The sequence below is a fragment of the Equus caballus genome, chromosome 11 (genome assembly GCF_041296265.1).
Source record: "Equus caballus isolate H_3958 breed thoroughbred chromosome 11, TB-T2T, whole genome shotgun sequence".
Lineage (NCBI taxonomy): Eukaryota > Metazoa > Chordata > Mammalia > Perissodactyla > Equidae > Equus > Equus caballus.
In genome coordinates this window covers 37,628,436-37,652,583 of record NC_091694.1, presented here as the reverse complement: position 1 = coordinate 37,652,583, position 24,148 = coordinate 37,628,436, and the positions used below count along the sequence as shown (strand labels likewise).

The following is a 24,148-nucleotide window of genomic DNA, read 5'->3' as shown; positions in this document are numbered from 1 at the left end:
TTACGGATTCTATATGGGCATCTAGTACTTAGCTAAATGAACTCTACCTCTCTCTCCTCTCTCTCCTTTCTCTCTTTCAGCTTGGCAGTGACCTTGGCGGGGGCATTGGAGGAAGTCCGGCAGTAAGTGCCATCCGTTTTTTTCACCATGGGATGCGCTGCCCCCGTTTGATGCCTTCCTATGCACACATTCTCAGACCAGCCACCGCTGCTATCTAGCACTGCACCAAAACCTCTATAGCACTACATGAAGAGTAGAAAGTAGTGTAGGGATACTTGGAATCTTTGGGGTCATACACCATGTGTGGTATAGGGACATCTTTAGGGACTGGCGCTCTGGTGTCTACAGAGATCTCTGTCTTCCTGACATTAAAGAGCTAAAGGAAATGGAACCTCCCATCTTGACTGGAGAATGCTCTTATTCTCTAGTGTCATCTAGAAAGAACTTGAATCACCTGGACTCAGAGTGAGACTCGCCTCGTAAGTGTGTTTGGGGAGTGTGATATCCATCTCCCCCAGGAGAGTTTCCTACGAGATATTTATGCCTAAAAGAGGAAGTAAGACTTGCCTGTACCCAAGTGGAAATGGAACTGTTGTCTAAGTTGGATGCTTCTCCTGTCTGTAAGAACAAACTCCCCCTTCATTAGGGTACCTATAGGCCTTTTGCACAGAATCATGGAAGCTAAAATTGGAAACAAACAGAAAAAATCTTGCATCACTGTGTTGCTGATCCTACTGATCACTTTCTCTTGATAGAACTTCTAAAGAGCGTGTGTATCTTATCAGTGATGAAAAAATAACTGTGATGATTAAAAGGACAAAGAATATACTAATTCAGCTCCTAAAAATACTATAATTATAGTGTGTTCTTATTGATTTATTAATACTACTAAAATATATAGCAACATTTTAAGGACTATTAATCTATTCTTCCTGATCTTCCCCCTTCCTTTTTTTTCCCTGCAGGTGGGACAGTCCTTCATCCCATCATCAGTGCCTGCAACCTTTGCTCCTTCACCTACTCCTGCTGTGGTCAGCAGTGGCCTGAATGACCTGTTTGAACTCTCCACAGGGATAGGCATGGCACCTGGTGGATATGTGGCTCCCAAGGCTGTAAGTAAAGCAAGATTTTCTTAAGAGGCAGCACCTGAATTACTTAGCTTCTAACATTTGTGTTACTTCCTGATAATAAATGCAAGGTTTGCGTCTTTGTTCTAGAGGACTTAAGAGGAAGATGAAATGGCCTTCAACTTAGCAATAAGAAACACCATGGCATCCTCATTAACTGTTTTTATAATTGGACTTAAAATTGGAAACATTAAGTATTTGAGTTTTGTTCTCTTATTTAGAAATATTGTCTAGTTTGTCAACCCTGAAGTCAGTCTAGTGTAAATCTATATACAATGCAACAGCAGGGGGGAAAATATAGCATAGAGAAGTAACATTTTTACTTCTCATTCCTCTCTTCCCCTTTTTCCATTGGTATTATGTATGGATTCTAGAATGCCACTGCCCAGATTTGGTTTTCGTGGATTTTAGTGTATGTTGTTAGAGTTGTGATTTAGGTTTGCGTCATTTGTGCTCTTCTCCTCTCAGCCTTGCTTGATGTCGCATGCAGATTGAAATTCAAATGGGGAAACTCCTTGTAAATGAAGCTTATTTTGGTCCTTGGGAATAGTAGCATCCAGGCTGGGCTAGGTTTCTTGTAATCTTGCCTTGAGGGACAACATAGCTGGTTGCTTCCTGCATTCTTTGCCTGCTCATCTGACTGTGTGGGATCTCTGCTAGAGATGCAGACCAGTTGTCCATTCCAGGAGTCGTAACTTGTACACACAGCCATTGCATAGAGTAGTCAAAAATGTGATTGAATACCAAGCCATAGGATTTTGGCACAACTTAGTAGCTTTGTAGTGAGGTTACTGTGTTGGATATTATGCCTACAGACTTTTTTTTTTTTCCGCTTAAAGATTGGCACCTGAGCTAACAACTGTTGCCTATCTTTTTTTTTTTTTTTTCTGCTTTATCTCCTCAAACCCCCCTGTATATAGTTGTATATCTTAGTTGCAGGTCCTTCTAGTTGTGGGATGTGGGACGCAGCCTCAACATGGCCTGACTAGTGGTACCATGTCCGCGCGCAGGATTCGAACCCTGGGCTGTCACAGCGGAGCGCACGAACTTAACCACTCGGCCACGGAGCCGGCCCCGCCTACCGACTTTTAATTACTGATTAAATATCAGACAGAAAATTAAGTCTCTCTCTGTCCCCGCTTTTCCATAGACAGCCTCTTTAGCTTTCTTCTGTCCTTTCAGAAGAAAAAGAAAAAGATCATGCATATAGCTATATGTTTGCCTCTTTTAAACATACCGTGTCAATGGGATATACTGTTTTGCACTTTGTTTTTCTCTGCCACATTCTTTTGAATAGCTGTATCCACTGTATTAATGTACAACTTATTTAATCATTCTCCTGTTGATGATCATTTAGAATATTCCCCTGGTCCTGCACGCCCCCTCTCCACCCCCTGCCCTTTTGTTATTACAATGTTGCAATGAACATCCTTGTGTTCTATATCATGGTATATTTTTGTGAGTATATCTATAGGGTAAACGTGCAATGTGCTTGATCGTTTAAACATTTTAAAATAGACATTACCAACTTACCCTCCAAAAAGGTGACATCAGATTATATTCCCAGCAACAGAATGAGTGCCAGATTCCTTATATTCTCCTTTATTATTGCTGACTTTTTGAATTTTTGACTCTCTGATAGATGGAAAATAATTTCTTGTGATTGTTTGATTTCATTTCCTTCCTTCCTTTTCTTTTTTTTCTTTGGTGTGGCTCTGTATATTCTCCTATTTATTCACCACCCACTGACTCTTAGGTATTCTGTCTCAAAGTAGTCAGAACAGTGTGTGAATTCCTGAATTTTTCTTTTTTTTTTTTTTAATAAACTGGTACAGTCTAGGAGTATCACAGATTCTGGGTCCAGGGGTGGGTAATGAATGAATAGGCATTCAAATTGGTTAAGCAACATCTGAATACTTACTATTTACCAGAAACTATAGCAAGATTTAAAAATATATATAAGACATGGTCCTTGCCCTTAAGGAGATTACTGATAATGGTTTTGGTAATGGTAAAGTCTTCAAAGATTATAGACACGCTATTTTCACTAGTAGATTCAGTTTCTTCCCTTTTAAGCCTTTTACCAAAGCTACTAACAAAAAAACCACATTATACTCATTAGAATTTCTCTTTTCCTTGTATGTATTTTGTAGCAGTACTCAAAAGCAGTAAAATGACAGAAGATGACGAAGAAGCCAGGGTCACCCATAGACTACTTTGTTGTTTTTTGCTTCTTAAATAATTGAGAATGATCTCAAAATTGAGAAAATATGACTTTATCCAGAGCCTTTTGTGTCTAACTTGATATTTATGGTATAAAAATCACCATAATTGCCTAAAGAAGTGAAGTCTTAATTTCATCTTTATTTATTCAAAAACAAATAGCATCGAAATAAATCCATTGGGCTGTCTTTCAGGTCTGGCTGCCTGCAGTAAAGGCTAAAGGCTTGGAGATTTCTGGAACATTTACTCACCGCCAAGGGCACATCTATATGGAAATGAACTTCACCAACAAAGCTCTGCAGCACATGACAGACTTTGCAATCCAGTTCAACAAGAATAGGTGAGACGTCTGAGTCCCCGGCCCAGTCCTCGGCCCTGTGTCCAACAGGAAGGTGCTCCATTTAACAATGGTTAAAAACCCTCGTATTGGCAGATGCAGGATGTAGAGTGAGCACCGGCTCTTGCCTTTCTCTTCAGTTGTCAGTTTCAGCTCTGGAGGCCCTAGGGGAATTTTGTTGAGAAACTCCCCCATGTGGCTTCAGGAAGCCAGACCTTACATGCTGCCTTCTTAAAGAATTCTTGGACTGGAATGTTTTTACTAAAACAGTTTACAAAAAAAAAAAATTGAAATCCGTTTATTCATTCAACAAATAATTGTTTAGCATCTGTGTGCCAGACATTTCTAGCTGCTGAGGCTAGAGTAGTGAACCAAACAAATGTGTGTCCAAAGCTCACGTTTTGGTGGGAAAAAGTGAACGTACTTTGGTTGATGTCAGAAATATGGAAGACAGTATACCTGTTAACTGAATAATCTCACATATAGGCTGACAGGTATGATAGCAATGAATTCTCTGCCTTACTAAGGAAGAGAGCATGAAGCAGTAAAATGTTGATGTCCTATAGTTCTGAAACATCACTGTTTTTTATTCAATTTTGTAGTTCAGAAAACTGGCTGCTAGACTTTGATGGCAGGTCCATTCATTCATAAGTGCAAGATATTTGAACTTGTTTCTAACAAAGTAGTAATCGGACCCCTAAAGCAGATTTAATAAAATTTGTCACTGACAGCTTGCATCAGTGACTGTCTTACTCATTTCTAATCATTTGGAAATAACTTTGGTACCCTGGATTTGGAATTTTGGCACGTTGGAAATCACTTAAGTATCTAGAAAGTTGTGTTTCCTTCTGTCAAGCCCAGTTATATTTCCAGCCACTTTTGGGGAGCTGGCTGTGTTGAAGGCCGAGGCTGTTGGGGGAATCTGTAATAAAGGCAATCTGCATAGCCTGCCTTCATACCTTCATTTCTATTTGTCTTTGCTTTTATTTTTTTTTTAAGTAGTCTGATACTTAGAAAAGTTTATATTTTTGTTCTGATGTACTTTTTCCTTTATAAAATACCCTTAGTCCCTCCTTTCTATAGTCTATTGATTTCCTCCTGGAGCTTAAATCTTCTCCCCTCCCCATTACCTAATGACAGTAGTACTACCTTTGTTTGGATTTACTTTTGCACTCTTAAGTCTGCTTAAACTTCTGCCTCTGGGTTAGTCGTCTTTGGCCTCCAGTTATGACAGATGAGACCAAGAGCTTATTCTACTTTCCACCCACTTGCCCCCTTTTCTTCTCATTTTTGTAAATTGTATCATTTATACATTTCATAGGTTTTACCTTTATCTTTGTCTTTGTTTTGTCTTGGATTTGTGCTTACTGCCAGTCTTTTGAAGTTTCCATTGTCATTTCTTGGATGTCTTTAGTAAGTTCTTCAAAAAGGGCTCATGTGAATGATAATCCTTGAATTCTTACGTTGTCAAAACTTTGACCTTTATACTTGAAAATTCTTGACTTACTTTTTTTAAAAAATATATATAATTACAAGTCTTCTTTTTTTTTTTAAAGATTGGCACCTGAGCGAACAGCTGTTGCCAATCTTCCTTTTTTTTCCTGCTTTTTTCTCCCCAAATCCCCCCAGTACATAGTTGTATATTTCACTAGTGGGTCCTTCCAGTTGTGGCATGTGGGATGCCGCTTCAGCATGGCCTGATAAGCAGTGCCATGTCCATGCCCAGGATCCAGCTAGCAAAACCCCGGGCCGCCAAAGCGGAGCGCACAAACTTAACCACTCGGCCACGGGGCCAGCCCCTTAAACTTTTTTTTTTTTTTTAAAGATTTTATTTTTTCCTTTTTCTCCCCAAAGCCCCCCGGTACATAGTTGTATATTCTTTGCTGTGGGTCCTTCTAGTTGTGGCATGTGGGACGCTGCCTCAGCGTGGCTTGATGAGCAGTGTCATGTCCGCGCCCAGGATTCGAACCAACGAAACACTGGGCCGCCTGCAGCGGAGCGCGCGAACTTAACCGCTCGGCCACGGGGTACACTTTTTCTTTTTTTGATGAGGAAGACTGGCTGTGAGCTAACATATGTTGCCAATCTTCCTCTTTTTTTTTTCTCCCCCAAACCCCAATACATAGTTTTATATCTTACTTGTTAGTCATTCTAGTTTTTCTATGTGGGATGCTGCCACAGCATGGCTTGATGAGCAGTGTGTAGCTCCACGCCCAGGATCCAAACCAGCGAATCCCGCCTGCCAAAGTGGAACATGCGAACTTAACCCACTCAACCGTGGGACTGGCCTCCGACTTAAACTCTTTAAGTGTTTTACTCCTATGTCTTTTGTCATTGAATGTTTCTATGGGAAAGTCAGTTGCCAGCCTGATTTTCCCCCATATATGTGATTTAATCATTTTGTCTGATTGCCCAGAGTTTTGAAGTCCAGTAATTTTACTGGGATATTCCCAATGTTGACCAATCTTGGACAGTTTTCCTTAGAATAAAGTGTGCTCTTTCAATATGTACATTGAAGTCTTTTATTTCAGGAAAGTTTTCAGGGTTTATATGTTTAAACTTTTGTATTGTTCCATTGTTTCTATTTTCTTCTGTGGAGAGTTATGTATTTATTGGCTCTTATTTGTCTATCTTTTATACATACTATTTTTCTCTCTCATCTTTTTTTATGACCTTTTTTACCCATACATGACACTATTATCAGACAAAAATTATTTAATATCATCAACTCTTTAATATCATCAAGCATCCAATCAGTGGATTTTCACAGTTGTCTAATGTTTTTGTACGGTTTGTTTTGTCTGAACAGGGTCCCAATAAGGTCCCCATTCATGCCAAATGTTGATAAGTGTCTTAAGTCTCTTTTAACCTATAGATTCCTCCTCCTCTCTCTTTTTTCCTTGAAATTTACTTGTAGAAGAAATTCGGTCTTTTATTTGTGGAAGCTCCCACAGTCTAGATTTTGCTGATTACATCTGTAAGTTGGAGGCAGATCTATAGGCTTGATGAGATTTAGACTGGATCTTCTGGCAGGTGTCTTCATGGGTGGTGGGGGTCTTTTTCTCTCATTTCGGTTTTATGTTATTTGCTTTTTCTCATTTTATTCTCTATGTCTCTTACTGTGTTTACTATGGTGTCTCTTCTCTTGTTCTTTGTAGCTCTGTCTCTGTAATTGTGCCTTTTCTATAATTTTTTGTAAATGGGATCACATCGTATGGAGTCTTTTGCATCTGGTTTCTTTCAGTTAACATGATGCTTTGAGATCAGGAGTCCATTACATTTGATTGCTGAGTAGTGGTCCATTGATGAATATGCCACCATTTGTTTGCCCTTTCACCACCTGGGGGATTTGAAGTTGTTTCCAGTTTTATCTTTTACGACTACAGCTGCTATGAATATTCATGTGCAGGTCTTTGTGGTGGATATATGTTTTCAGTTTTCCTGGGTAAATACCTAGCACTGGTATTGCGGGGTCATATGATAAGTGTGAGAGTTCCCGCTATTCATATCATTACCAATTTTAGCCATTCTTATAGATGTATAGTAGTATCGCATTTTAATTTGCATTTCCCTCTGACTAATGATATTGAGCATTTTTTCATAAGCTTATTGACCATTTTTATATCTTCTTTGTGGAAGTATCTGCTGAAATCTTTTTATTTACTTATTTATTCATTTATTTTGGTTGTTTGTCTTATTATCAAATAGTGAAAGTTCTTTATATGTTCTGGATATAAGTCTTTTGTCAGATATTTGTCTTGCAAATATTTTCTCCTAGTCTGTGGTTTGCCTTTATTTTCTTAACAATGTCTTTGAAAAACAAAATTTTTTATTTAAATAAAGTCCATTTTACAATTTTTTCTTTTTATGGCTTATGCTTTTTGTGTTCTAAGAAATCTTTGCCTGACCCATAGTTATAAAGATTTTTTTCTGTATTTTTTAAGAACGTTATAGATTTACCTCCTACATTTACTTTTATAATCCATTTTGAGATAATTTTTAAATATGGTATAAAGTAAGAGTCAAAGTAAATTTTTTTTCCATAGTAAGTCTTGAAATCAGATAGTGTAAACTCGCCAACTTTGTCCTTTTTTAAAAATTGTTATGGCTATTCTGGGTCCTTTGCCGGCTGGGATTTTCATGGAGAGGGCAGTGAACATGTAGATCAATTGAGGGGAGAATTGACATCAAATAATCTGGACTCTTCTAATCCGTCAGCGCGCTGTCTCTCTGCTTATCTAGGGCATCTTTAACGTCTCTCTGCAGTGTTTATGGTTTTTCACGTACAGATCTTGTACATCTTTTGTCACATTGAAGTATTTTGAGTTTTGATGTTAGAGTAAATAGCATTCTTTTCATTTTCATTGTTGATTGTTCGTTGCTAGTATATAGAAATAGAATTGAGTTTTCTATATTGAACTTGTATCTTGCAACTTTGTTAGACTCACTTATTAGTTCTAGTAGCCTTTTTGTAGATTCCTTATGGTTTCCTACATAGAGAAGTCATGTCATCTGTGAACAGAGGCAATTTTATTGTTTTGTTTTCAATCTTATGCCTTTCTTTTTCTTGCCTGATTTTACTAGCTAGAATCTCCAGTAAATGTTGAGTAGAAGTGGTAAGAAGGGACGTCTTTGCCATGTTCTAATTCTATGGGGGAAGCATTCAGTCTTTGACCATTAATGTTAGCTCTTGCTTGTTCCTGGAGCTTGAGGAGTTCCCTTCTGTTCCTAGTTTGCTGAACTTTATTATGAGTGGGTATTATATTTTGTCAGAAGCTTCTTCTGCATTATTGAGACGATCATGTCATTCTTTTTAGTCTATTAGTATGACGGATTACATTGATTTTTCTAATGTTACACCAATCTTGTATTCCTCGGATAAATCCTGTTTGGTCAGGGTATATTATCTTTTTCATGTATTACTGGATTCGATATGCTAAAATTTTGTTGAGTATTTTTTGCATCTATATACATGGTGTAATTTAATTTCTGACTGTTTCTTTTTTTTTTTAAGATTTTGTTTTTCCTCTTTCTCCCAAAGCCCCCCAGTACATGAGCTGTGTATTTTCAGTTGTGGGTCCCTCCAGCTGTCGCATGCAGGAGGCCGCCCCAGCATAGCCTGATGAGCAGTGCCATGTCAGTGCCCAGGACTCGAACCAGTGAAACCCTGGGCCACTGAAGCAGAGCGCGTGAACCTAACCACTCAGCCACAGGGCCAGCCCCTGATCTATTCTTTTTTATTACTGCTTCTTCCCTGAGTTTCACTGGCTCTCCTTCACCTTCTCCTGTTGTCTGACATCTCTGCCCCAAGTGCTTCCTTCGCTGTTGTGTGTTCTTTGGTAGCTGCAATTGCTTCATTAACTGTATTTTCCCCTTAACTTCATGTATAAATGTTTCATCATTTCATTTGTTTTAATGGCGAATTATTTTCCAGTATGTTTTGTTTGTCAATAAGGAAGTTGTATTCCTGTTTCTCCATGTTTTTATAGTAGTGTCTTTGAAGAGGTGCTGTGTTTGTACCATGTTGATATTTATATTTGAATGAGTTGGTATTTGCAGGACTAGCTATTAGCAGAAGGTTCCTATACAAGAGGAAGATAAGCCAGCGTAGTTTGTTAGCCTTTGCTGCTCAGCAACTCTTCCTTCTTTACCATGGTGTAGCCACAACTCCTTTCCTTCTCAGAACCTGATTTCATTCAAGACAACCTTTTATTTCAGTCCTGAGCTCTACAGATTTCTTTTGCTGGTCTCTGCCTCCAAGGAACACGGCCCTGTCTTCCAAGATGTTTGTTTCCCCTTTAGAAGGTGGTGCTTTTTGAGCTCTGTCACCTCAGGCCCCCTTACATTTTGGTATGCTTTTTTTTGGTGAGGAAGATTCACCCTGAGCTAACATCCACTGCCAATTTTCTTCTTTTTTTTTTTTTTGCTTGAGGAATAATAGCCTTGAGCTAACATCTGTGCTAATCTTCCTCTATTTTGTATATGGCTCACCTTCACAGCATAGCTTGATGAGTGGAGTAGGTCCCCACCCAGGATCCGAACTTGTGAACCCAGGCCGCTGAAGTGGAATGTGCAGAACTTTACCCATTTGGCCATGGGGCTGGCCCTACATTTTGCTACTCTTTTTTTTTTTTTTTACACTTTTTTTTTTTTTCCTTCTTCTTTTTCTCCCCAAAGCCTACCGGTATATAGTTGTATATTCTAGTTTTAGGTCCTTCTAGTTGTGGCATATGGGGCGCCACCTCAGCATGGCCTGATAAGCAGTGCCACGTCTGTGCCCAGGATCCAAACCGGTGAAACCCTGGACTGCTGAAGAGGAGCTTGCGAACTTAACCACTCAGCCACAGGGCTGGCCCCAGTCACAGTATTTTTTTTCTTTTTTGAGGAAGCTTAGCCCTGAGCTAACATCTGCCGCCAGTCCTCCTCTTTTTGCTGAGGAAGATTGGTCCTGAGCTAACATCCATGCCCATCTTCCTCTATTTTATATATGGGACGCTTACCACAGCATGGCCTGACAAGCAGTGCATAGATCTGCACCCGGGATCCAAACTGGCGAACCCTGGGTCACTGAAGTGGAGCATGGGAACTTAACTGCTGTGCCACTGGACCGGCCCCCACATTTTGGTACTCTTAATGTGTAGTTTATCTAGGTAAAGAAAAATGTTTCTTCTGCCATCCTATGACTCTTGAAAGAGATACTACCTATATAAACTCTATATTAATAGTATTTTATCAATATTATAGTCCCATCTTCCTTCCTGAGACTAATTAGAACATAAATTCATATCATTCATTTGTTTATTTGTTGCACTTGTATGCCCACTTTTCCCTTTCTGCTCTATCTTTTTGAAATTTAATTCTTAGATTTCTCAGACATAAGACATGTCTGTCCTCCCTCATATATTTTTGTTTTTTATTTAACTTCAGACTCAGACTTTTCCCATCTCTTTACTATTCTTACATTAGTATTAGATAGGCTTCTCTGAGAAGTCAATCTGGTGGCTACTCATTCCCTGCCTTAGGCTTAGAAAGTGGCCAGAGTTGGGTCTACAACTTAATGCTAATCCTTTGGAACGTGTAAGCCAGTCAGTTCTGCTTTACTTAGACTGGCTCTTTCCCGATAATGTGTCCTATGTAAGTGAACAAAAAAGAATGAAAATGAGAGTTACCCGTAAATAATCCTCTGGACTGATCAGGCAGGTTATCAGGCTAGCAAAATAATACCAATTTATTGTACTCTGCAGGATGGGTATTCTTAAGTCTTCTTTCTCCCAGGGATTATCTGACGAAAGATGTATTAAAAAAGATACTTTCCAAACCTGTCCCTCTAGTGGAATGGTAAACATAGGAAACTTTCAGAATCAGAGCACTAGAAAAGCAATTCTATGCTTTGAATGTTTTCTCCTTCCTTAAGTCCATTTAATGGAAAACAGGGGTTACGTTGTAACCAATGTTATAGCAAATTAGAATTGAGCACCTTGGTTCCTGCTATTCCTTCCATTTAATTTTATTAAAAGTTGTTCTTCCTTCAAATGGAGTAAAAAGCCATTGAAACTCAAGTTGTGGCTAAATCCTGCCTTCTGATTAACCTCTGGGGTTTCTTCATCCTGTCTCCTAGCTTTGGTGTCATCCCCAGCACTCCTCTGGCCATACATACACCACTGATGCCAAACCAGAGCATTGATGTCTCCCTGCCTCTCAACACGTTGGGCCCAGTCATGAAGATGGAACCTCTGAATAACCTGCAGGTTGGAGTTTTACTTTACTCAGGGGGTACAAGCTGCTATCTTGCCAGTTTTATTTCATTTATGTATAAAACTCTCTCTTCCTTATATTAGACTTGATTATGGAATAGGGTTTGAAATAACTGCAGAAAATAGATTTATTTTTTGTTTAAAAATTTTTATTTTTAAATCTTATTTTAAAATAAAAGTCATGCGTTGACATAGAAAGTTATTCAATCTTTTTTTTTTTAAAGATTTTATTTTTTTCCTTTTTCTCCCCAAAGCCCACAGTACATAGTTGTATGTTCTTCGTTGTGGGTCCTTCTAGTTGTGGCATGTGGGACGCTGCCTCAGCGTGGTTTGATGAGCAGTGCCATGTCTGCGCCCAGGATTCGAACCAACGAAACACTGGGCCACCTGCAGCGGAGCGCGCGAACTTAACCACTCAGGCACAGGGCCAGCCCCGAAAGTTATTCATTCTTTTATTCAAGAAACATTTAGAAACTTTTTTTCCTTAAGGCTTTCACAGCGAATTTGAATGTCATTTATATAAGAATAGATTTCAGTAGATTTATATGGAGGTTGTCTTTGAACACACAACCATAAATAGATTGTCTGGATTTAAATGCCCCATGTTAGCATATATCTATGATAAGTGTAGCAGCATCTTAGAGGAGCTCAGAACTTTATCAGTTCTTCAAGAGCCTCTTGATCTTGAAAATATTGAATTTTTAAAAATGCTTAAGTACTATCTTAGACTCTCATTCACTTCATCTATTTTGAATTTATCTTTGAAGTATAAACCTAGGGTTCACGCAACATAGAGGCAGAATAGTAAGCTTGTAAGCTGAAGCTGCAGCAGCCCTGAAGGGATATTAATACAGATATAAGCCCTAGAAGTTGAAGTTGTTAATGCTCACAAGGACAGGAGACACAGCCTTGGGCCAGCCTGAGATTGGGAACTGTAACTGATGTCTGCCATAAAGCTGAGAGCCTGGAAGGGCAACTCCCTCAGTGAAGGGGGAACTGGAAAAGCGTTTCCACAAGGGTGACTGATGAAAACATTTCTCTCTGACCAGCGTTCTCAGTGGCCTCTTGTGGGAAATCCAGGGCCCAGTATTATGCCATCCCCCATAATATATGAGTATATAGTCCAAATTTATACTAGCTATGTAGGTGTTGTAGTCTTCAAACGAATAAATTAATGTGAAATCGGTCCAGGACTGGTGAAACCTAGGGTACCTGGCAGAAGCAAATGCAAAGCAGCCCTTTTGCAACAGTTCTAAACTTTAGGACCATCAGGACTCCTAACTGAAAAGAAAATCTCTACAGAAAGTGAGCTCACAATTTAACAAAGAAAGAGTTGGGAGGGATGTACTATGAGACAGTCAGAAGACACGTCAAAGAGGAGGATTAGTATTCCCCTTCGACCAAGAATTTGAAATGGTGGAATAGTCTGAATGAGACATAAAATATGTTTAAAATGATGAAAGGAAATTATTAGCCTTCCACTTTCTAGTCAGAATAGGTGGGATCCCATTACTCGATCTTCTGGAAACAGCAGGATGAGAGACTAGTGCTGCTGCTGAGACAGCAACAGTAAAGTTACTGGGAGTAAAACTAACGTTCTTCAGTAGTTTAAGTACCAACACACCAAGACTGCGGTTCACTGTCTACCTTGCTGCCACAGTAGTTGACTGCCTCTTTGTCAGCAAAGGCTGTCATGATTTAGAGTGAAGATGAGTGAGTCAAAATATAACTTGGCTCAGGCTCGAAGAAGAAAACAAGGATTACTGTGCAGATGGAATTGGCTGTTACTATGATGAGAATAATGTGTTAAGAGACTTTTCCAGCACAGAATCCTGAAGTAAGTAACTAACCCAAATTTCCATCTGCTCCCTTTTCATTGAAATCTAGCCTCCTGTTGACCCACAGAGCCTCAAGCCTAATATTTGAGGACAGTGAGCATGAGCGCAGAAATGCTTTCTTTACTTTAGAAGTAAGAAAAGGAATTTGGGTCACAGAAACCAGGGCAAATTTTCTGCTCTTAAAACAAAAAGGAAACAGTAAATAAATGAATGTCAGCTTACTTTCTTATTTGCATTTTCATTTCATATTCAATGAAATGAACATTGCAAATAGGAACCCTCATAAGAAAAGTTGAGTCTTAGTCCGAACTCCTCTCTCAGAAGTAATGATATAGTATTAGGACTAGCAAGGTTCTGTTTTTACAAACCTGACATTATACAAAGCAAACTTAAAAATTTTCCATTTAGGGGCTGGCCCTGTGCCTGAGTGGTTGGGTTTGCATGCTCTGCTTCGGCGGCCCAGGGTTTCGGATCCTGGACGCGGACATGGCACTGCTCGTCAGGCCATGCTGAGGCAGCGTCCCATGTGCCACAGCTGGAAGGACCCACAACTGAAATATACAACTATATACCAGGGGGCTTTGGGGATAAAAAGGAAAAAAAAATTTCCGTTTTCCCTTTAATCAAAATGTAATAGGGCATCTCAGCTTCTCTAGGGAAAAAAAACTTTCCATCTGTAGTCGACTACTGATTCTCCAAGTTTTCCCTATGGATTGTCTTCTTTCAAGGATGTCATAATTATGGTTATCTTCTCATTAATTGGCATTTCCCAATGGAGAAAATAAGCAAAAACTTGAAAAGAGAAAAACTTTTTCCCCTGTGAGCAGCTCTATTTCATGTCTGCTGGTGGAAGTTGAAGCTAGTGGCTAGCTTAAGGTGGGTGGGTTACTTTAGATGTCAGCTTCCATTCTGCCCTTGTCCCAGAATGTACAAAAAAATCAAATCTTAATCCCAAACTAGCTTAGACCGTATAGATCCAGGTAAAGCCAGGTAAAGATTGATTGGCATTTAAACATTATATTTGAATAGTGTTTGAATTCAAGAACTCAAGTAGGAAAAATTAGTACTTCAGACCCATAAAATTGGGAAAGAAAAAATATTTCAGAGTTGAGGAAATGAAATTTTGAATGCAGTGTGGGTTTCAGCTATTTGGGCTAATTTGATATCAATCTATAGGACAAATAAATCAAACCCAGCTGCCAAAAGTGTGATGAAACAGTACAAAACTTTTCATTAAAATGCTCATCAAACTACTTATTAGAGTCTGTTTGAAACTCAATTGAAAGGTTAAAAAGACACTGTTCTTTCTTAAAATGGAAAATAAACCATACCTTAGAGACAAGAATTAAATACCTAGTAGAGATTTGAACCTAGAAAATATTTTCTGCTGTACAGATGTTGGTCGTTAAAGTATTTGTGAATCCAACTTATAAATATTACACAAAGTAAAGTTTAGCTTGTCCCTGTTGGGAGTCTCTTTTGATTTTATATCATATAATTATATTCCTTACAAAAGAGAATTGATTCTCTTTATTTAAGTAAAACAAAAACCTTAACAAATGTCTAAATGAATTATCTAAATGAGTTTTCTCTGACTCCTATATCCTTTCAATCTGTGTTAGTTGCTTAGAAGCATTTTGCAAAATATTTCTTCAAACTTGACACCTGGCAAGTGACTGCTTCCTGAAGTCGGTGTCTGCACAAAGATGGTAGAATTATAACATAACATGAGTTCATCCTGGTCTTTGCATAGATGCTATAGAGTGCTCACAGCGGTTTGGCTTCCTTTTTTGCTGGGCTGTGAACTCTCATGAGAACTTTGATAGCACTGTTCTTTCAAGTTTTAATTTTATCAGAGTTACAAAAACGGTTTAGAGTTCAACTAGTTCTATAGTTAGTTAAGAAAAACCCAGTCCCCAGCCTTCTTTCCCCTGCGTGGCTCCCAATTTCTTCTTCCACAGAGGCAGTCTCTCTTGCCTCTTGTAGTTAATATTTTTATATTTGCCACTCTGTCTCTAAATAACATGCTTATATGGCAACTTCTGGATTTTTCCATTTTAGGTATTCCTCTATATCTCCCCACTCACTGCCATCATCTACATCCATGTTTCCTATCCTCCTGTTTTCCTGATAGAGCCACTTTAGAATTTACTTTAATCAGTATTCAATGTTTACATTGTTATGACCATATATGCTCTTCAAAGCTGAGCTGTAAGTAAAGTGTGATTATTTTTTTTTCCATAAAACTTTTTAAGTAATTGGCTATTTACCTGTTAATACCTATCTCTTTTTGTTTGCTTAATTTTTCTGTGTTTTTAACTATAATTCAATCCCAAATTCTAGTCTATCAGTTTCATTTCTCAAAGTTTCCTCTGTAGTCTTTTGACCTGCCCCAGGCTGGGCTGATTTTCTTGAACACCAGGAACATAGCTGTCATCCTGGGATCTCCCTTCATCTTCACTCTGGGGATTCATTCCTTCACCTCTTTTCTGTGTTGGATCTCCTATTGTATTTTTCTTTTCTTGGTTTGCTCCCTCATTTTGATGAAAGACGTCCTCCAGTGGCTTCCTGAGAGTGGGTATATTGAAAATAAAGTTTTTGAGACTTCACGTTTTAAAATGTCACACTTGTTTGATGGTTTCTATATAATATTCTAGGTTAGAAATTGTTTTCCTTGTAGTCTGAATCCATTGTGATTCTCGATCCTTTTCTGTGCCCTGTTCTTTCTCAGTGAAAGTTGGACAATCCTTTCTTCATCCCCTGTGTTCTGAAGTTTCACAGTGATGTGCCTTGGTGTGAGTCTCTTTTCACCACTGTGCTAGCTGCTCATTGGGCCCTCTCAAAGTGGAAACTTGTATCCTTCACTTCTGGGAATTTTTCTTTACCTTTTTTGTAGATCTCCCTTCATTTCCTCTGTTTCTCTTATTGGAGGTCTTCCTTTTTGGATGTGGCCCCCCTGGACCAATCCCTTTTTTCCCCTCCTATTTTCCAGCTCTTTTTCTTTTTGCTCTACTTTCTGAAGATTTCTTATGGAAAATTTTCAGTAAACTGAAGAGTGTAATGAATCTCTGTGTACCTATCATCCAGGTTCAATAATTATCAATCCAATGTTAATATTGTTTGATCTATACCCTTCTCCACAGCCCTACTCTATATTATTTTGAAGCAAATCTCAGACATTTGTATCACTTCACCTGTAAATATTTCAATATATATCTTCAAAACAGGTCTCTTTTTAAAAATATAACCACAATAACTATTGTATACATTAAAAAATTAATAAGAAATTCTTAACATCAAATATCCAGTCAGTGTTCAAGTTTCTAATTATCTCAATATCTTAAACTTTTTTGTGTGTTTTTATTATTACTGTTTGTTTGACTCAGTCAAGTGCACATGTGATGGGTTGATAGATATCTCATAAGTCTCTTTGGTTACTCTGTTCAATATGATAGCCACTAGCCACATGTGGCTATATAAATTGTAACTAATTAAAATTTAAAAATTCATTTCCTCACTTGTAGTAGCTACATTTCAAATGCACGTTGGCTAGTGGTTACTAAATTGGACGATGCAGGAGTAGAAGATTGCCATCATTGCGGAAAGTTCTGTTGGACAGTGCTGATCTAGGGGCTCCCCCTCTATCTTTCTCTTTTATCTTTGGTTTCAGCAGCTTGATTTTTATGTATCTATAGGTTTTCCTTGTGTTAATCTGACTAGGGTTCACTGAACGTCTTGGATCTGTAGTTGATTGTTTCTCCCAAATTTGGGAAAGTTTTGCTGTTATTCCTTCATATTTTTTTCTGCCCCATTGTCTCTCTTCTCTCCTTCCAGAACTCCAATTACATATATGTTAGACCACTTGCTATTGGCGTTCAGATCACTGGGGAAGTTCTCTTCTTATTATTATTTAATCTTTTTCTTTCTTTCTGTTCTTCAGATTGGATAATTCCTGTTGATCTGTCTTCAGGTATACTGACACTTCAGTAGGCTTATAACCTTCTTTTAAATCTATCCAGTATAATTTTCATTTCAAATATTATATGTTTCAGTTTTAGGATTTCCATTTGGTTCTTTGCTAAAGTTCCCCATCTGTTCACTCAGGAGTACAATTCAAGAAGCCTGTTCCACAGCCTACTCTCTTCCTTTATCCCACCTCCACCCTTTTGGCCATCCCTTGGGCCTAAGGGTGTGCTTACTGACCCTCAGGAAGCCAGTAGAAGTATCTCAAGCAGACTCTGGAAACTACAGTGCTGGAGCTGTCTAGCCAGGAAATTCTGCATGTTCTAGCTGAGCATGTCTCTTTGGCCCTGTGGATTCTTTTATCCATAGGCTGCAAGGAGACCAGAAGAGGATCAGAGTATGGCCTTCTAAACTGTGAGGTCCAGGACAGGACCTCCAGTTACCCATCACTGAGGGCGGCTGGAATCCTCTATATTAATACTTTCTCATCTTTCTTCTTGTGCTGGCTTAATTCTTCCAAAAATCGACTTTGACTCTCCTGTCTAAAATATAAAGGCTTTTTGCCAGCCTTCTGAGAGCTAAGTTGGGAAAGAGGGCTGAAGAGTCTCAGCGTAAATTCATTTCATCCGCCACTCCTCAGCCATGCCTGGCTTCCCCTTCAAAGTACCATCTATTTTATCCTCTTCAAAAGAATCAATCTTTAGTTTTATGCAGGGACTGAGGGGCTAAGGTAGCTTAGAATGGTGGTGGGGATCTAGGACTCTCAGAGCATCTTTTATTTTATTTTATTTTAAAGGACTCTCAGAGCATCCTGATACTCTTTCTTTTAACATCCTCTGCCCCCCATTTCCCCTCCATGCAGTTCCAGAGGTGCTACCAGTCCTAAGTCTTTGAGAATTCTGTGGTATTATTGTTAATCCATCTGTTTCACAGTTACCAAGACTTGGTTGCTCTTGTACTTTTTTCTTCCCTATCTTTATGAACTTATGCCTTTAAAAATTTTTCCTTTAATTATGGCAGTTTCTTCCAGAGGAAGGAAAATTTAAATGTCATTTTCAATCTACTATCTTTTCCTGAAGTCTGATAGCACCTTCATAAAAATTCATCTTACCTTCCTTCCATACTGCTTTATAATTAGGAGTCTTAGAGGTGAGCCTATGTATAAAGAATTGGTTCTTTCCTATGTATGGTTTTTGTTATCTGTCTCTCTAGCTGTCGCCTTTAAACCCCACATAAGCATTGTTTAGCAAGAGGATGAATATTAATTAGGGAAAAGAAATAATGCCTCTTGGTTTTTTTCATTGACTGTTTCTTCTAAAACAAGGCAGTATTCATGTGTTCTATTAGTTTAACCTTTGAATGATTAGGGCAGAAAGTGCTGAAGATGCTAGCTGCAAAGGACACAATCTTACAATCTCCATTATTCATATCTTTAAGATCTTTGTCAACAAAAGGTTTTTTTGGCAGTGTATGGCCCTGAGAATATTCTGTCCCTTGCTACTCCTACATTGCAGTTCCAGCCTGTGAGACAATCAGTTGCAGATGGTGCCTGTCCCTGATATTTCATGTGTTGCATATGTCCGTTCATGCTCAGAAAGCCCACAGCTGTGCTATTGTACCAGAAAAACTGGTAAATGCTTTCAAACGGAAGACCTTTTCAGCAGCTTCCATCAAATGAAGCAAACCAGCTTGGCATTTGCTGACTTTTCTTGACTTGTGCAAGTGAAACAAGTTCATTCTTAAAGTCTCCTTTAGTCTCCCAAGATTCACGACTGAGGACTGTGCACTCTGCTTGCGTGGGACTACAGCTGCTTGAATAGACATTGAGTCCTTGAAGTGGTGGATCCTCTGGGAACTTTAAGAGATTCTAAGGTCAGACAGATAGATCCAAAGCTGAAAATAACCCCTGTAGACAAGACAGAACCTGACATATTCCATTAGCAATATGTGAGTAATGGAGTCTTTGCTACGAAAGATGAAAACGTTTTGCTACCAAAGAAAAAGGAGGAGAAAATTACTTTCTATGATTGCTGCTTCAAATTTGATATATTTTTCATGTCACATCAGGACTATAAATATAACCTTTAATTTCATCCGAGAAATAGAGTATCTTGTATACTGGATATTCCTTTTTTACTATTTTGTTTTTGTTGAGAACACTCCTTATCCTTTTTGTCAAGATAATCAAGATTCTACCAGGCAATATCTTTTTGTCTTTCTATAACCAGCACTCAGCTGCTGGTTTCTGGGACTCTCTTTTAGGAATATGTTAGTACCACCTGCTGTGCTTGAATAACTATATATTAGCTGTAGACAAGAATTCTGTATTCCGATAAGTAGGGGTGGTCTAATGGATCATAGATCTGGCTTCAATGACACGAGAGAGTTTTTCCTGAAACCCAGAATCAGTTCTCAAAACACCCAAGGTTGGGAGCTAGACCCTCATAAAAAAGGGCCTGTGAGATCAGATTACTCAAGTAACAGAAGCCCATGCTGTGAATCTTGAGAGAATGATAATGAATTTCACAAAGTAGTTCTAAAGTGGTAAATAAAAGTGATTTGTGGATTTTCATCTATTAAAATCCCAGCCATCTTTATATCATGATAGTAAGTTAGGAGTCAGTGATGAAAAATGGAATGAGTTTTTGTTTCTGGATTGATAAATGATTGGAAAGTAGATTTAACTGTGTGATCTTTATGCAGTAGGGGACTTTGAATTTTGAATAAAAAGTAAATAACTCTTTCTAGTCCCTGTGTTCTCATTATAGCTGATAATAAACAAAGCCTTAGTCTACATCATGGGTTGGAATTAAAGGGAACTCACTGGGATTCTCCTGAGCAGGATTGAAGCCCACTTGAGAGCCATATCCTGCCCTCATTCATATTTACCCTCTTATATTTTGTCATAGCATCGTGTTCAATGAGATAGGAGAAGATTTGCTTTATTCACAATTTTTTTGTAGGAGTTATGCATAGGCTTCATGGTATTGAAGTCCATATATCTTAAAATAAAACCTGAGGAAAGCTTTGAGCTATGTGAGTGTGCAAACATAGAGAATGTAAAATCTCATGGTTAGAAGAGATGACCTTTAATATTGTCTCTTTCAAACCCTAATTCTGATGGAATTGATCTATATAAGCAGTGATTGGAGTCTCAGCATCTTTTATGAATACTGCTAGTAATTATTACCCTAGAATGGCGCATTCCATCTTCCTAAAACTCTGTTAGGAAGTTATTCGTATTGAACTAAGATATGTCTTCCTTTAAGTTCTATCTGTAGATTGAAGGTCTGTGGGTTGGGGTTTTATAGAACAAGTGTCTGAATCAAGGCTCACAGGGCCTGAAAAATCAATCAAGTAGGCCAGTAATGAAAATATACTCAGTTTTAATTCATTTTCCCTTTTATTCTACTTCAGGAAAGCCTAAGTTTATGGAAGGACATTTGTTTGTGTGTACTGCAAACAGATGTCAGTTTTGTTCTAATTTTGAGTAGAAAAGCGATTAGAAGTAGAGACACTGGTAAATGTACTTAGAATCACTTATAGTTTAGCAACTAGGGAGAATATTCTTTAATCACTTTTGAAAAATATGTGAATGAATGGTGGTCCTTGGTTTGGTAGCACTGTTTGTTTCTTGGAGCCATTGAAAGAGTTGGAAGGCAGGTACTCCAAATATGGAAGCACAGAACTTCTCAATTCCGTAGCTCACGCTGTGCTCCTGACAATAATTTTGTCCGTTTTATGTATGACCTGTTTCCCCAGTAAAAACTACCCAGAGACAGCATCTGTGCATAGTGGCCAGCCCACGTGCCCAGTTATCTTGACAGCCACATGCCCTGCTTCTGTCCACGTGAAGGTTAGATAATGTACCGGGGCAGTACATAGGCATACCTGTGACCCCGTTAGATTTCTAACTTGCTACTAACTAATCTGAGACTGTATGCTTGTTATCTAGAACCTAGGTTAGATTCTAGTTCAGTTTTACCCCAGGTTTGAAAAATGCATAATGTTCATTCATTCTCATTACTGAGGTCTGTTGAAATCTTCTATCGAGTTTCCTCCAGGTCTTCTGTCCCGTGACATACCAGACTGGGGTGTGGAATATCTAATCACTTTAACATAGTTTACTAGTCCCGTCTTCACTGTTTTGTGGTTCAGTACAGAGTGTATTAAGTGTATTTTTAAGTTTAACAATAAGCCCTACATAGTGAACAATTCATGCTGTTAGTGTAAATAGTATGTAAGATGCGACAGCTGCAGCCAAGGGCACATCAGCCAGTTCTAGCAAGGTACACATAGCTGTCATTAAAGGGACAAAGAGAGAGATTGGTGCCTAGGTTTAGAGCCTTTGTAGGTCTGGCAGAACCTGTTTAAGGTCAGGCCTTAGGGTTTGGGGAACTTATCTGTCAGGCAGGCTGAAAGGCCTGTGAAAATATTGCTGGCTCTTTCTGGCAACTGAAACCGTACAGAGTAATTCTGTTGTAGGCTGCTGAGGAAGAGAGAATTTGGGGCTTGTAATAAGGGTTTCTAAATGGTAACCAGATTGGTCAGTATAGTTTGGCAGGTGGGTTCTGTATTGGCAGAAAGAGATTACATATACATTGCTGTAATTACCTGATTTATTTTGCCTAACGTATAAAACTTTTTAAAAAATGAGAAAGCTACCTGAAGCAAGAACAGATGCAGTGTATCTTAGCATTATTTTCCCTTGACTCGGGTTCCTTGTGAGGCGCACAGCTGCCAGTGACTCTCTCCACATAGGTGTGGTCCTGTCAGAGTTGTGATAGCTGCTTAGCTCTTGCTATGCCACTGCCCTGTTATATTCAGGCTTACTTCGCCAATCTGGAAGAACTTGCATTGATATTTTTTCTAAGTGGAAAAGCTAAAATCCTGAAAGTGGTCTGTGGGGCCCTATGTGATCTAGCCGTGCCTTACCTCCTTGACTTCATCTGCTAGTCCTATACTGGCTTCCTCACTGATGTTCAAATAGGTATGCTGCCACCTCAGGGCCTTTGAATTGGCTGCTTCCCATGTCTGGAATGTTCCTTTTTTCAATCTCCTATTGCTTAACTTACTTCTGTCAGGTCTTTGCTAAGACAGTTTGTTTTTAATAAGGTCTCCTCTCTCTACTCCCAAGACTCTTGATCTGATCCCTCTTACCCTTATTTTTTCCCCAGAGCATTTATCCATTTTAAATCTATTTAATGTACTTATTCATTTTTACCTCCTGCTCTCTTGCCACTAGAATGCAAACTCCAAAAGGGCAGCAGTTTTTATCTAGTTTTTTTCCTGCGCTGATACATGGCACACAATAGGTACATAATATTTGTTCTTGAGTGAATCCTTCTGCTTTCATTTAAGGAAGTGTTTACAAATATCAGGTGCATCCGTTTTTTGAACCAAACTCAGTAAGGCCATCTCCTCATCTTAGCAGAGTGTCCCTAAACACTCTCTCTGCCTGCTGTTTCTCAGTGGCCTTTCAGTCTACCCTCAGACTCTGACTCTGATTCAATACCCTTTACCTGAGTGGGTCTGGTCCTGGTCCCAAGTTTAATCTGAGGACTACAATCACAAATTAATTTTCTCTAAAGTGGGCAGAGCAAACGTTAGAAACTGTTGCTTCCTTTACTCTGTTCATAAGTATTTGAAGAGGCAAGGTCATAGCACATTAATGGACCCTATTTCCGAGATTGGAGATAACTAGGAAAAGAGAAATGTTACTTTTATAATATTTTGGGAACTTTTTATATTGCTAACCTATGTCTGTGTGCCACTTTAAAATAAAACAAATTGCCACCATGCAAATATTTATTAAACTGTTATTCTAATTGCCTAAAACTGTTTTGGATAATATTCCTAGAGTAAATTTGGAAGTTCAAGGGTGCTCTGTGTCTTGGAGCCTCAGGGAAAACCAAAATCATTGAGATGCCTGACAGGAATTGGAGCTGAGCAAGCCCGTGTTACTGTGAGACCAGAAGAACCCTATCTTTGTCATAATCCTGATAAATGCAAAGCTATAAGGAGGCAGATTTTAAAAGGAAGGGCAAAAAAGGTTGTTTTTTGCCAATGGATATTCATTGTATCTCCTTGCTTTCAGAAAACAATTTTTTCAAATAATACTCAAAACAGTCTAACTTTTGCCTTTAAGAGGGGGAAAAAAGTTTAAAAAAATTCCCAATTCCAGATTTTTCCACACTTGCTATCAGAAGAATTTGCTGTGGTGGGAATGGGTGTGATTGTTTATAACTTCGGAGATAAGGAGTAGGAAGGTTGATACCCTAAACTGGAATTTACTCTGGGATGAATTGTCACAAAGCTGACACCAGAGATTGTATGGGGACTTTGAGGGTGTGAATTCTGCGGTTCAGACGGCTTCAATGATGTCTCAGGGGGGTTCTATCTCTGCCCTCCACAGAGGCAGTCTTTCATGAAAATTGTGACCTATCCACCTTTTTTTCAAGTGGCTTTGAAGGAGGGGGGAATTCTTTTTAAAGCAGTTCTTGAAGGTCTAGTTAAGTTGAAAAGAATTGCAGAATTTGATTCTAGTAGTTCTAACCCTGCTGTTCCTTGAATTTCTCCAGTGGACAGTCTCGGGGGTCATCATTCTGATTTACTCCTGCCCAAATTAGAAGGTTTTGGCAGTTTAATCCAAGAGTCTTTTAAACCTGCGTTTGTCCATACTACATTACAGTTTTAGTCTTCTCTTAGGTGTCCTGGAAATTTAATCTGCCTACGTTCTAATTCATGGTGTAAACTATTTGGAAGTTTTTTGAGATTGAGATTCAGTAGATGTCATGACAGAATGGGGACTACAAGAGGTGCCATAGCCATTTCAGTTTCAGCATCTATTGACTTCACTTCCTTTCAAAACAGGACCTACTAAGAGAGCTTGCTTCTTAGGATCTC

At 38.7% G+C, this 24,148-nt stretch overlaps 1 protein-coding gene across 20 annotated transcripts in view; it reads left to right on the top strand.

The window, feature by feature from the left end:
- AP2B1 (adaptor related protein complex 2 subunit beta 1) overlaps window positions 1–24,148 on the top strand; it is a 118,796-nt gene that overhangs the window by 73,292 nt on the left and 21,356 nt on the right. For 12 of the 20 annotated variants that reach the window (XM_070227617.1, XM_070227618.1, XM_023653002.2 and 9 more), the window contains 4 exons: window positions 81–122; window positions 966–1,112; window positions 3,545–3,690; window positions 11,306–11,435. In XM_070227617.1, coding sequence (XP_070083718.1) covers window positions 81–122; window positions 966–1,112; window positions 3,545–3,690; window positions 11,306–11,435 — 465 coding nt within the window. The remainder of the gene's footprint in view (window positions 1–80; window positions 123–965; window positions 1,113–3,544; window positions 3,691–11,305; window positions 11,436–24,148) is intronic. The other 8 variants (XM_070227625.1, XM_070227628.1, XM_070227624.1 and 5 more) reach the window with 1 other exon arrangement.